We start from the raw sequence: 12295 nt of genomic DNA, 5'->3' as shown, positions 1-12295 counted from the left end.
GCGCGCCGTCGTCAGCTTTCGGATACCTCAACGTGCGCCCCTCTCCGGGACCCTGCGCCCCGGCTCCTGGACTCCAGGTGACCGTAGGTCCCTAGCCGCCGGCAAACCCCATGGCCGCCCAGGGGGGTGAGGTGGGAGCAGCCTGAGTACCACCAGACGGTTCCCCGTCCACGCCCCTGCGGGCTGCGCGGCCAGAGTCGTGGGGAGCTATGCTGAGGCCGGGTGGTGCGAAGGAAGCTGCGCAGCTCCCCCCTCGGCGCACCCGCGCCCCTGTCCCTGAGCCCGAGCCCAGACCCGCGGCTCCCGACGGCTCCCGGGCTTCGGTCCGTCTAGGTCTTGCCTGCTTTCTGCTGCTCCTGCTGCTGACGCTGCCGGCCCGCGTAGACACGTCCTGGTGGTGAGTGTGACTCTCAGATGGGGGGCGGGGGGCGGGTGGCGGTGAGGCGTTGGGTAGGAGAGGCCGGCCTGGAGGGAATATATAACCCAGCACAGGCTGCTCAGGGGACCAGGCTGTCACTTAGACGGAGTTAGAGACAATCTGGGCAGGACTGTCACTGAAGTCTCGGGGAGAAGGGTGAGTGGGGCAGGAAGGTAAGGCGTCGCGTTTAACCAACCTGGTGAGGAGGGCGCTGGGCGTTTGGAACAAGGACCCCCCGTGGTCGAGGCTCCCTAGATCCCCAAATGCTATTCCCCCTCTATTTCAGCTCAAGTTCTTTAGGGTAGAAACTGCCTTCCAAGTTTTTCTCAGGGTGAGTTCAAGGAACCAATAGTCCTTTGGGGGTCTGCAGTAGCCTCGATTTCACCTAAGGTCATCTCCTGAGAAGGGGGCAGCTGGCAAGGGCTTCTCACTAGTCTACACCCCCTGGTAATGCAGGAAGGCTTTGGTGAGGCAGCAGCATCCAGAGTGAGGCTTAGAAATGGAATTGAGGCACAAACTACCCCATTAATTCCCACAATTAAAACAAACAAAACACTTGGGTTTGCAAAATCTAGGTATTTGTCTCCAGCCTCCACAGATGAGGATGTCACTTGGAACCTTTATGTCACCCTCCCTTCTTCCTTCTTTTTCTCTCCCAGATAACCCCATCTCCCATCTCTCCCCTCCAAGTGCCAGAGGGTTTTGGAGTCCTAAGGTACTGAGTGAGACCCTCTTCCCAGATTTCTTGCAGGCCTTAGACTCCAGACAGTTCACAAGAGGGCAGATGAGGCAAAAAAGGCATTAAAAATCCACCGGACATCTGTTGTCTGTTCTTTTCAGAATCCCCTCAACCCACCCGCCCTACCCCCAAGTGTTCCATTGGTGCAGGATGGCGGCTCTCATCACCTTCTCTCAGGAGGAGCTGCCCCCCCTCCCCCACCTTGGTGGGGAGGGCAAGGGGAGGGTTGGACTGAGAAAAGACTCAGTCTTCTCTTTCCTCTTCACCCCCCAATCAAACTGGCCTCTTGGACTGGGCTATTGCCCCTCTTTACCATACAATGCCCCCTTCCTTTCCTTACTCTGTTCCTCCTCCTGTGCAACCCCTTCTCCCCCCAAGTGTGGTCTTTTCTCCCCTTGCACCCTGTGGCTTTTCTCCTCTTGACTTGGAATCTTGGCTGGAAGGGTGAGGGGTAGCTGGCTGAGGGGCCAGCCAGCTTGGGCTGCAGATTCCTATCATTTCAAGATGCGTCTCTCTCCATCCCCAACCCCCACCCCCTGTTTTCCTGTTTCAGAAAAATCTCTCTTTTGGAACTTTTTTTTTTTTTTTTTTTTTTTAATCTCTGCAGTGTTGGGGAAGGCAAGGAGGGGGGTTCTGGATGGGGGAGCAGGGAGGCCTATATCTTACATCTGGCTTGAAACATTCCTTTAGAAAGGGAAAGGGAAGAAGGGGGATGAGGAGAAAAGCCTTTCAAAGTTCAGCGTGAGATCAAAGCTACCCTCTTTACCTTCATGGGCTTGGTTTTGCTGGGGACATGTGTCTTCAGGGTCCCTGATTAGAAAGCATGAAGTGACCACTGTCCATCTTTATCTGGCCCAGATGGCAATTTGCTTTTAGGGACTCTTGATTGCTTTCTTACTAGTTTGGGATGTAGTCTTAGGGACCAACTGGTGTTGGTGAGGAAGTGTCACTCTGGTAATTTCAGCATCCTGGTAGTGGCTCCTAAAAACCCAAGTGGAGTTCTTCCTAGTCCCTGTTTTGTTTTGTTTTTGTGACAAGGTCTTGCTCTCTTGCCTGGGCTAGAGTACAGCATCGTCATCACAGCTCACAGCAACCTCAAACTCCTGGGCTCAAACCATCCTCCTGCCTCAGCCTCTCGAGTAGCTAGGACTACAAGCGCGAACCACCATGCTGGGCTAATTTTTCTATTTTTTGTAGAGACAGGGTCTTGCTCTTGCTCAGGCTGGTCTCAAACTTCTGGCCTCAAGCGATACTCCTGCCTCAGCCTCTCAGGGTGCTAGGATTATAGGCATGAGCCTCTGTGCCTGGCATCTAGTCCCCATTTTGTACCCTTGACTGCTCGTTCTCCCCTTTCCTTTCTCCCTCTGTTACCCTCCCCCCATGTGGTTCATATTAAAGATTTTGGAAAAAACTCCTAAGTAAAAGAGCTAGGGAGAGAGGCGTGTGACACACAGAGGGACTTAGCAGCCCCTATAAAATGGAGGAAGGCAGCAACAAGGCCAGGATGGAGAGTAGGTACAGAGGTTGTTTTAGCCTCCTTGCCACACACCTGTCATAGCTGCAGGCCTGGATGCTTGTCTCAGTGGTCATCACTTTGGGGATAAGGTGAAAAGCTGCCTTCTAAAGGCAGGTCAGGCCCCCAAAGTGTAATCCTTTAAGAAAAAAACCCACCAAGATTGATGTTCTGTACCACCCTTGGAAGAGATGCCTGTTGACTCTGTGTGTACCTGTGTTCCACCTGCAGCAGAAGGCCATCATTATTATCAGGTAACAGTCGGATCTTTCTGATAGCCCAAGATTCTTCCCCTTACTCTCAACTGCTCCCTCCCCTTCTCTCTACCTTTAGCTGGAGGAGGAAACAGGTGGTCTCTTCTTATATGACAAACAGAACAAGAAATAGGGGGCTCCTGTCATATGCTTTCCTGTTCCATTTTGCATTCTGCAGGGGGTTGTTTGTAGAGAATCACAAAAGCAGGACTGTGTGCATGGGCTCACAAAGGGAGCGAAACATGGGAGAGTGGTATCATGATGTTAGTAATACTGTTACTGACAACAGTTGCCATTTAGTGAGCCCTTACTAAGCTCCAGGCACTGTGGCCAAGCACCTTTTGAGCATCATCTTTGTCAATACAAAATAATGCAGTGAAGTAGGTTCTAGTATTGTCCTCATTTCACAAATGAAAGTGAGAAATAGGACAGGAGTAGTAAGAAAGTGGCTTAAGTTCACACCAATTTTGGAGCCAGACTGGTCCACTCCTAGGTAAGCATTTTGTGCCTCTCTTGGCGCTGGAATGAAAATGAGCTTGGACTTTGGAGTCAGATGACCTTGGTCATCCTGGTTCTCCTCTGACTAACCCTGATGGACAGAGCTGGGTACTATCACTTAATCTCCCTGAACCGCAGTTTCTTTACCTATAAAATGGAGATATCTCTCTCATGGGATTTTTGTGCAGAAAAATGTTTTGTGAACTGTAAAGTGCTGTACAAATGCTGTGGTATTAAGAGCATATTCAGGGAGGCTAACAGTTTTATCTCTGTGTTCAAAGTGCTATATGTGGTGGGCTGAACCCACCACACTAGGGGCTGTACATAAAACGAGGAGGATCCCTGACCTCATTAAAAGTACACAAACATAAAACATCTGCAAATAGGCTGGCAATGTCAACAAGGAGTAAAGCTATAATTGAAATTTAGTTTATGGCTGGCTAGGGGGACAAAGGAGTTGGGAATAAATCAGAGAAGTTAGGTGTTTATTCAATAAATACTTACTGAATACCTACTATGTGCCAGACACGGTTCTCAGGACTGGGATATTGACCTGAACAGACAAATTCCCTCCCTTCATGGAGCAGTGCGTCCAAATCATAGGAGGAAAGGCAGATCTGACTCAGTAGGCCTGGGGTGGTGCCTGAGGTTCTGCATTTCTAACAACTCCCTGGGAAATGCAGATAGTGTTGTTCTGCATAGCAAGAGTAGCAAGAGGTTAGAGTAGGGTATGAGTCACTTTGTCAAAGGAAGGGATGTGAGTTGATCAAAAGCAGGTGAAGAGAAGCATTCTGGGGCAGGAGGTTGGGAAGGAAGTGAGGAGCTTCTGGAAGGCAAAACAAATCTAGAGAGTCAGGGGCATCTGGTACCCTCTGCCAGACCATGAGTTAGGAGATGCCTTAAACATCTTTGTGCCCCCAACATCTGAGCTCAGTGCTTGGCACATGGTAGGCATTTTGCAGACATGTATTGAACTAAGAGGGAGATAGGGGTCAGCCTCAGGCTCAGCTGTATTGTAGGCCTCCCACATTGACCACAGCAGGCAAGCACCACCCCCTGTAGAGTTTTGAAGCAGTTACTTAGTAGGGTAAGGATGGTAGTAGAAAAAACTAATTATCTTCCCAACTTAGATACTGAACATATGTTCCTATACTCAGTGAGGATGTAACAAAAAGGACCTATGTGGGCTGTAGCAGAATGGATTTAAGTCAGACCACAGGAAGGACTTTTTGCCAGAGTTTGGCCTGCCTCACTCCAGACTGTCTCATGAGGGTTGGATTATTGGTCTCCCATTCCCATCCAACCCCCGCCCCCCAAGCCCCGTAAAAAAACAAACACCCATTGCCTAGAGCAGTACTCTGGAGCTGAACTGGGGAAGCAGAGCAGTGGTGAGACAGGGAGGAGCTCCAACTCCAACCGTCTAGATTCTCCAAACAAAGCACCACAGCAGTGGGTGTAACTCGGGGCTGTGCGTCAGGCAGCCCTTTCCGGCCTGGCCCAGCCTGGGGTGTTTATTTTGTTTGTTCCTGGAAGCTGTTGCCCTGATGGACAGTGCTGGGGACGCTGATTCCATGGGATTTGTTAGCAGAGGGCCAGCCCTCTCAACCCTCCCCAGGGACAGATGGGCCCCATCAGCCCTGCTGAGTTCCCGAAGAGGCAAGCATCAGCCCTCCTTGTGTTTGTTTGAGTTGGTGTCACCAGTGGTGATCCAGTCTGTGGGTGAGGGCTGGCTGTGGGAATGCAGTGTGTGTCTGTAGGGGGCAGAGGGGGGCACAGAGCCCAGGGCAGTTTAACTACCACCCCAACACCAACTTCCCTCCCTTCTCCTTAACCACTTCTAGGCCCATTTTGGGGCTGTTCCCGTTCCCAAACCACAGGCTCATTCATAGCTCAAATCAAATCTTTTCTGTCTGCAGCAGCAACTGCCCTCCAGGGCCCCCACCTGTTCAGAGAAGGGGAGAGAGGGCATCCCTTTGATGTGTTTTGGACAGAACAGAGAATGCCCAGCAAATCAAGGAAGGTGCTCAGGGGCTAGACAGAAAGGGAATGAGAAGTGAAGCTGGGCTGATGAGCTGGAGGAAGTAGGTGAATGGGTCAGATCTCATTTGGTGGCTTCTTAGGGAGAAAAGGATAATACTCTCCTGTTTTCTCTCTGAAATGTTCTTTCTGAGGCTTGTGGTAGAGTACAGGCTAAGAGTATTTACATGAAGAGAAAATACTGCCTTGGGAAACTTGAGAATGACTCTAGCAACACACCTATCCTTTAGTAGCCCATCTCAATTGATCTTATAATTGTTCATATTGGGTAGACTGGGGATGGGAGGAAGGGGAGAGTCACCCTATTACTTTAATTTGGACTTTGGCTTCTCATTGCAAACAGCCCTCTGCCCGTGCAGATCCATCCAGGACATCTTGCCTTATAGGTTGGGGAAGATGATTTTAAAAGGTTCATTAGTTAAGAAAAGCCCTGGGGCCTGGAAATAAAGGGTATGGGGAGGAAAGTGGGAGTGGGGTCTTTCTCCCCAGATCTCAAAATTGGGAATGAAGATTTTTTAGCTACACGGGTCTGACTAGAGCTGTAAACATTACTCAGAATTGCCCACTATGTCCCTTCCCACCAGCCCCTCTGTCTCCCAGTCTCCCTACCACCAAACTATGTCTTCATGGGCCAGTCATGCAGGATGGGCCTCTTGCACAGAGGTTTAAGAGTGTGGTCTCAGACCCTTGTTTTGTTAGTTTATCTTTCCACAAAGCTCTTAATGTTTATTAAATAAACAGGCAATGGGTTTGTGTGACATGCCCACAGCTTCTTTGTACATGACCCATGCCTAGCCTGTGTTCTGGGAGTATGTGTCACTTTGGCCTTTGGCTAGGGAACTGATGATGGGGAGAGAACACTCAATTACTCTCTTTGCAACTGCAACACTATTTCTTTGGAGCTTGTGGGGAATGGTTCCACCCATCAGCTTTAGGGAATGTGGGTTGGGGAGAGGGGAGGGAATCTCTTCAAGGTTTGGATGACAAACTTCCCCCTTTATTCACCTCGATGCAGAAAAAGGGCTAGGATGCTCTGACAGGGCCATCTCCACCTTGCAGGTACATTGGGGCACTGGGTGCCCGAGTGATCTGTGACAATATCCCTGGTTTGGTGAGCCGGCAGCGGCAGCTGTGCCAGCGTTATCCAGACATCATGCGTTCGGTGGGCGAGGGTGCCCGAGAATGGATCCGAGAGTGTCAGCACCAGTTCCGCCACCACCGCTGGAACTGCACCACGCTGGACCGGGACCACACTGTCTTTGGCCGCGTCATGCTCAGAAGTAGGGGCTTCTTCCACCCTGCCCCAGCTCCTTCCCTTTCTATGCTTGGGGTGGTGAGGAGGATGGGTAGGCAAGATCTCCCCGCCACACACACACACACACACACACTACTTCATAATCAGAAAAACAACTGTGGGCCAAAGATACAATTGGGAATAGATCCTTAGTACCTTAGATTTGAAGGCAGGGGCTCCTCTAAATTCCAGTGCTCTGGGACTATAGGACAAAGGTAAAGCATCCTCTTTATCCCTCCTTTTCCCTGCCCAGCCCCCAACCCCCAGCTTGGGGGGTCTTCTATATACTATAAAGCTGAGGTCTAGGAATAGATCCTCTGTTCTTACTACCACCATCACGATTGTCACCTCAGCCCTCCCAACACTACAGTAATGGGAACAAGAGATAAACAGAAAGGTGATACGTAAATATTTGGAGAGTCAGTGGCTTGGCCCCAGCTCAGCAAAGAAACTAAACAGAGCTAGAAGTAAACTAGGAAAAAGGCAATGAGACGGGAATCTGGAGGTGTCAGGCATACAGGGGTGATGATTCATCAGTACCCAAGAGCAGAGAGGAAAGGAAAGCAGGCAGGGAAGGTGGCTTGCCTCTCCAAACAGGCTGACCCCTGGCCTGGGGTCTCCATTGTGTGGGAACTGTCCAGCAGGGTGGGCCTGAAAAGGCCTCGAACGTGGACTAAGACAGCCTTAGCTCAGCCAGTTCTGGCACTCAGTGGGAGGGGATGCTTCACCATAAAACTTTTCAATGGATGGACACAGGGAATTTGGAAAGAAATAAGAGTATAGGTCAGCCAAAGTGGTCAGATATACAAAGAAGTAGATAGAGAGTTGAAGGTTAAGGGGAAGAGGTCAGATACTCTGGGGGATGCTCTTGGAAGGGAAGGGTGCCTTGAATAAATGGGGTCTAGGGGGTAGCTCTGGGAAAGAAAAGGTGAGAGGAAGTTTCAGAGTCAGAGGTTGTGTGGGCTGAAGAAGGGGACAGACACGGGCCTCTTTCCTGAAACATACCTGTACCTTTCTTTCTCTAGGTAGCCGGGAAGCAGCATTTGTATATGCCATCTCATCAGCAGGGGTGGTACATGCTATCACTCGTGCCTGCAGCCAGGGTGAATTGAGTGTGTGCAGCTGTGACCCCTACACTCGTGGCCGACATCATGACCAACGTGGGGACTTTGACTGGGGTGGCTGCAGTGACAACATCCACTATGGTGTCCGTTTTGCCAAGGCCTTTGTGGATGCCAAGGAGAAGAGGCTTAAGGATGCCCGGGCCCTCATGAACTTACATAACAACCGCTGTGGTCGCACGGTCAGTACTCGTGTCTGTGTGTGTATATTCACATTTGCTGGGGGTGACCAGTATGTGATCATGGACTAAATGTGAAGGCGGAAGAGCTGAAGGCTTCTAGATCACTTCCAAAAGCCCCAACATCCTGGACAGGAGTGCTACATGCAAGGGAGCTTGAGAATGCCTAGGTTCAACCAGGTGCATAAAGAATCTTCACACAGGTGGAAAGTTGGAAAAGGTGGAAGAAAGGAGGAAAGTAATTTTTTAAGAAAGAAAAGAACTGTCTTCGTTAAGACTGAGAGAATAAGAGCTTATTCTAGTCAGCTTACTGGTATCTGAACACCTTCTACGGGCCTACTACTGTGCTAGAAAATGGCGCACTAAAGTAGAAGGCATGATACCTGGCACTCTAAAACATGTGAAAACTAGATGATGTGCAAGCATACTGTAATCATGAACAGAAAGAACCCTTTGGCTTTAAAGTCCAATGGGCTATATAGAAAGGAAAGCACTGTTGGTCCAGGAAAATTTCCTGGAAGATGTTCTTGAACTTCATCAGGAAGAATGGGTGGGATATGATGTGGGAGAGACCAAGGCTCAACCAGCCAGTCAGGGCCAAGGCCAGGAGATCTCAGAGCACTCATGTTTTTGGCCCTACGAATGACTAAAAAGTGCCCTGACCAGCTGTCTCTTCCTTACCTGCCTTCCCCCTCCCCCAGGCTGTACGGCGGTTTCTAAAACTGGAGTGCAAGTGCCATGGTGTGAGTGGTTCCTGTACTCTGCGCACCTGCTGGCGTGCACTCTCAGACTTCCGCCGCACAGGTGATTATCTGCGGCGGCGCTATGATGGGGCTGTACAGGTGACAGCCACCCAAGATGGTGCCAACTTCACAGCCGCTCGCCAAGGCTATCGCCGTGCCACCCGGACTGATCTTGTCTACTTTGACAACTCCCCAGACTACTGTGTCTTGGACAAGGCTGCAGGTGAGTAAGGAAGGCAGGCAAGGACATGGAGTCCCAATTCTTACTGCAGACACCCCTGGTTAATCAAGGTCTGTTTGGTCTCAGGAGTTAGGGCAGGGGATGCCATGGGAGGAGTCAGTTTTCTCCCCATGTGAAAACCTGGTCATGAGATGGCTGACTTATCCCTCAGTCCACCAAGCCCAATGTTGCCCAACCAAATGGAGAGGCGGTCATTTGTCTCCTTCAGGCCTAAGGTCAGATATTGCTCCTTTGCATCACCAGCATTTGGGATACAGTAGGCACTACTCAGTGAATGTTTAAATTAGTCACCTATTTTCAGTTCCAAGCAATGTGTGGGCTACATTGAAGCATAAGATACAGTCCTAAGCTTTTGGCCCTTTACAATCTAGCTAAAGAAATGAGATACAGTGGGTAGACAGATGCATCTGTAAAGAGAAATGACTAGAGAAATCAATAAAAGTTTATTTGTAAATGTAGAATTTAAGCTGCTCCTTCAAGTGTGGGGAGTATCTAGATAGTAAGAGAGAAGAGCAGGAAGATAGTCTCTGAGCAGAAAGTGGGAGGTGGGAAAGTACATGACCTGTTCCAGGGAAGAGAACCGATCAATCTGACTGAGTAAATATTTCTGGTAGGGAGATTACAGCTAAAAAGATGTCTTTGAAAGGCTTTATCTAGTGTGCTGCTACTGAAGATTCTAAAATGGAATTGGGAAAGAAAGGAAAGAGGAGATACCTACAAAAGTCAGTTAAAGCAACAAAGAGTTGGTAGCAAATGGTTGGATGAAAGCAGCATATGGTTGTTTTTGATCTGTTCTAGATATTTGTGGTGGAATTCTTGGGGATGCTGGAAGGTAATATGGTATTTCCCCAAGGGACTGGAAGTTATCTCATGGCTTATATTTCTGGTTCAGATAGGTTAAACTAGGAACAACATGCAATGCAACAGAACTGCTCTCCCCCTGGTTACTGTCAGGGGGCTCCCAGGCTCTTTTCTGTAGACGCGACAGTCAGGAGTTGATTAAGGTGGAGCCAAAGACCTTAGCTGTCTTTGGTGCTGTTTCTTTTCACCCTGTACTGTTGTTCCTGGAGAGTCAAGTGGCTCAGAGCAAAACTGGCACAGAAACAGGGTGAGGCTCTACCCAAGTAATAGAGAAAGTAGTTGTATACTTTGTTGAGTACTAGAAGAAAAAAGGTTGAGGAGCCCTTCTGATTCTCCTAGTGATTTCCTGCCAGTAGGTATATTTTCTTCCTCCATGGTCTAATTCAGAGGGTTACTCCCTGGACGCCTAGAAATAATTTCGTAACATCTGAAGTGTAAGCCTACACTACCATACCATGCACATTTGGGGAAGAATCTTAGGACTTAGGAGAAAGGATGTCATATGTGTGTTGGTTTTTCTCAGAGGCATAAAATTAGGTCTCATAAGACCCAAAGTGGGGCCTAGAATTCAAAGAATATAAGTCATCCCAGAAGGGAGTATGGAGCCAGGAATTCCCTCCAAAGCAGTTCTGTCCAACTGAACTTTTTGTGATATAGAAATGTTCTCATATCTCTCTTCTCCAATACAGTGGCAACTCGCCACATTTGATTGCTGAGTACTTGAAATATAGCTATATAGTGCAACCAAGGAACTAAAATTTTTAGTTTCTTTAATTTTAATTAATTTAGATGTAAAAAAAAATCACATGTGGATGCCTAGTAGCTACTACATTAGACAGTACAGCTCCAGTATGTAAAAGGGGTTTTGGTGCACAAGAGAAGGACTTAAGACCCAGCCCTTAGAGTTAGGAAAATAATATATATAGTAGACCTAGTCAGCCCACACTCTAGACCAGTGGTCTCCTAACATTTTGGATTGTATACTCCTATCACTAAAAAAAAAATTTGAGCATGTACCTCCATTATATGTATATTATAAAACATATACATAAAATGTATATTTGAAATTGATGAGATAAAAAAACAAATATAGAAGTTCTAGCATTTTCATTCCATATCCCAGTAAAATGTGGAGACTACTGCTATAGAAATCAGTTAACCTATTCTCCTTCTTTAACTCCAAAGCTAGTCACTTCCCATCTCTGCATTATTAATAAGGGAAAGGGCTGGAGTAGATACGCTCTAGGATCCAACCTATCCACAAAAGTCTATTGATTTTATGATCTGTTAGCAGTATCTCTTTTGCTGAAATAGTCAGAATGAAGTCCTAAGCATTTCCTATGCAAGGGGGAAATACCACCCCTACCCTTCAAGAGTTCCCACTGTAAGAGGATAATTTAAGGGATATTCCTTAGGAATTCCTCAGGGATATGACTCCAGCCAGTCATGCTAATCAGTTCACCTCCTCAGTTGAGCAGATTATAGATATAATAATTCACTAAGTTAGATGCTATTATGATGTCCATTTTCATATGAGAAAACTAAGGCCCATTTTCATATGAGAAACTTAGTTAATATCTCACTTTGGCAAAATCACACAGTTAAGTGGCAGAACTGGGATTTGAATCCAGACAATCTGACATCAGGGCCCATGCTTTTAATGGCCATGCTATACTACTTCCCTGTGTAGTACAACTTAATATAAACTAAAGACCAAAATACTAACAAATGGTAGCAGGATTAGAATTGTAACAAGACTTCTTAGAAGAGACAACAAATTACAGACAACAATTACAACAAATTGTTGTTGTTGTTGTTGTTGTTTGTTTGTTTTTTTACTATTTATCATGGAAAATTTCAAACATAAAGTAGAAACCTAGCTTTAACAATTATGAACATTTTAAGGTTAGATTTTGGAGGGGATATAGAGATGTATATTGGCAGGGAAGGAATTGCAGATGAAGTCAATGGCCTCTGGGGAGCCTTCATTGTGGGAAGAAATAAGCCTGGTACAGAGGAGGGTGAGAAGATGGTCATTTTGGCTAGGAGGTGTATTTTCAGAAAAAGAGATACTTTATAGCTTCCTTCTGAGAATGTGGGTGAGGGTGCCCAGAGCAGCTCAAGTAAGAGGTAACTTGGTTCTCACTCCCTCTCTTCCCCAACCCAGGTTCCCTAGGCACTGCAGGCCGTGTCTGCAGCAAGACATCAAAAGGAACAGATGGTTGTGAAATCATGTGCTGTGGCCGAGGGTACGACACAACTCGAGTCACCCGTGTCACTCAGTGTGAGTGCAAATTCCACTGGTGCTGTGCTGTGCGTTGCAAGGAGTGCAGAAACACTGTGGACGTCCACACTTGCAAGGCCCCCAAGAAGGCAGAGTGGCTGGACCAGACCTGA

At 47.8% G+C, this 12295-nt stretch overlaps 1 protein-coding gene across 1 annotated transcript; it reads left to right on the top strand.

The window, feature by feature from the left end:
* The first annotated feature begins 209 nt into the window (after positions 1 to 209).
* Positions 210 to 12295, top strand: WNT2B (Wnt family member 2B). The gene is made up of 5 exons (XM_069478968.1): positions 210 to 397; positions 6519 to 6739; positions 7779 to 8056; positions 8755 to 9019; positions 12066 to 12295. Exons 1-5 carry the CDS (start codon positions 210 to 212, stop codon positions 12293 to 12295), a joined length of 1182 nt encoding a protein of 393 aa, XP_069335069.1.

This window comes from Eulemur rufifrons, chromosome 8, assembly GCF_041146395.1.
Source record: "Eulemur rufifrons isolate Redbay chromosome 8, OSU_ERuf_1, whole genome shotgun sequence".
Taxonomy (NCBI): Eukaryota; Metazoa; Chordata; class Mammalia; order Primates; family Lemuridae; genus Eulemur; species Eulemur rufifrons.
Note: the sequence above shows the minus strand (reverse complement) of the source record. Positions and strands in the feature narration are given on the sequence as shown.

What these genes read in the sequence shown, in the direction of transcription:
- WNT2B (XM_069478968.1), top strand. Translation starts at nt 210, where the DNA reads ATGCTGAGGCCGGGTGGTGCGAAGGAAGCTGCGCAGCTCCCCCCTCGG. An exon ending in TGGCCGCGTCATGCTCAGAA is followed by an intron (nt 6,740 to 7,778) that starts GTAGGGGCTTCT and finishes TTCTTTCTCTAG; the next exon opens with GTAGCCGGGAAGCAGCATTT. An exon ending in TGTCTTGGACAAGGCTGCAG is followed by an intron (nt 9,020 to 12,065) that starts GTGAGTAAGGAA and finishes TCCCCAACCCAG; the next exon opens with GTTCCCTAGGCACTGCAGGC.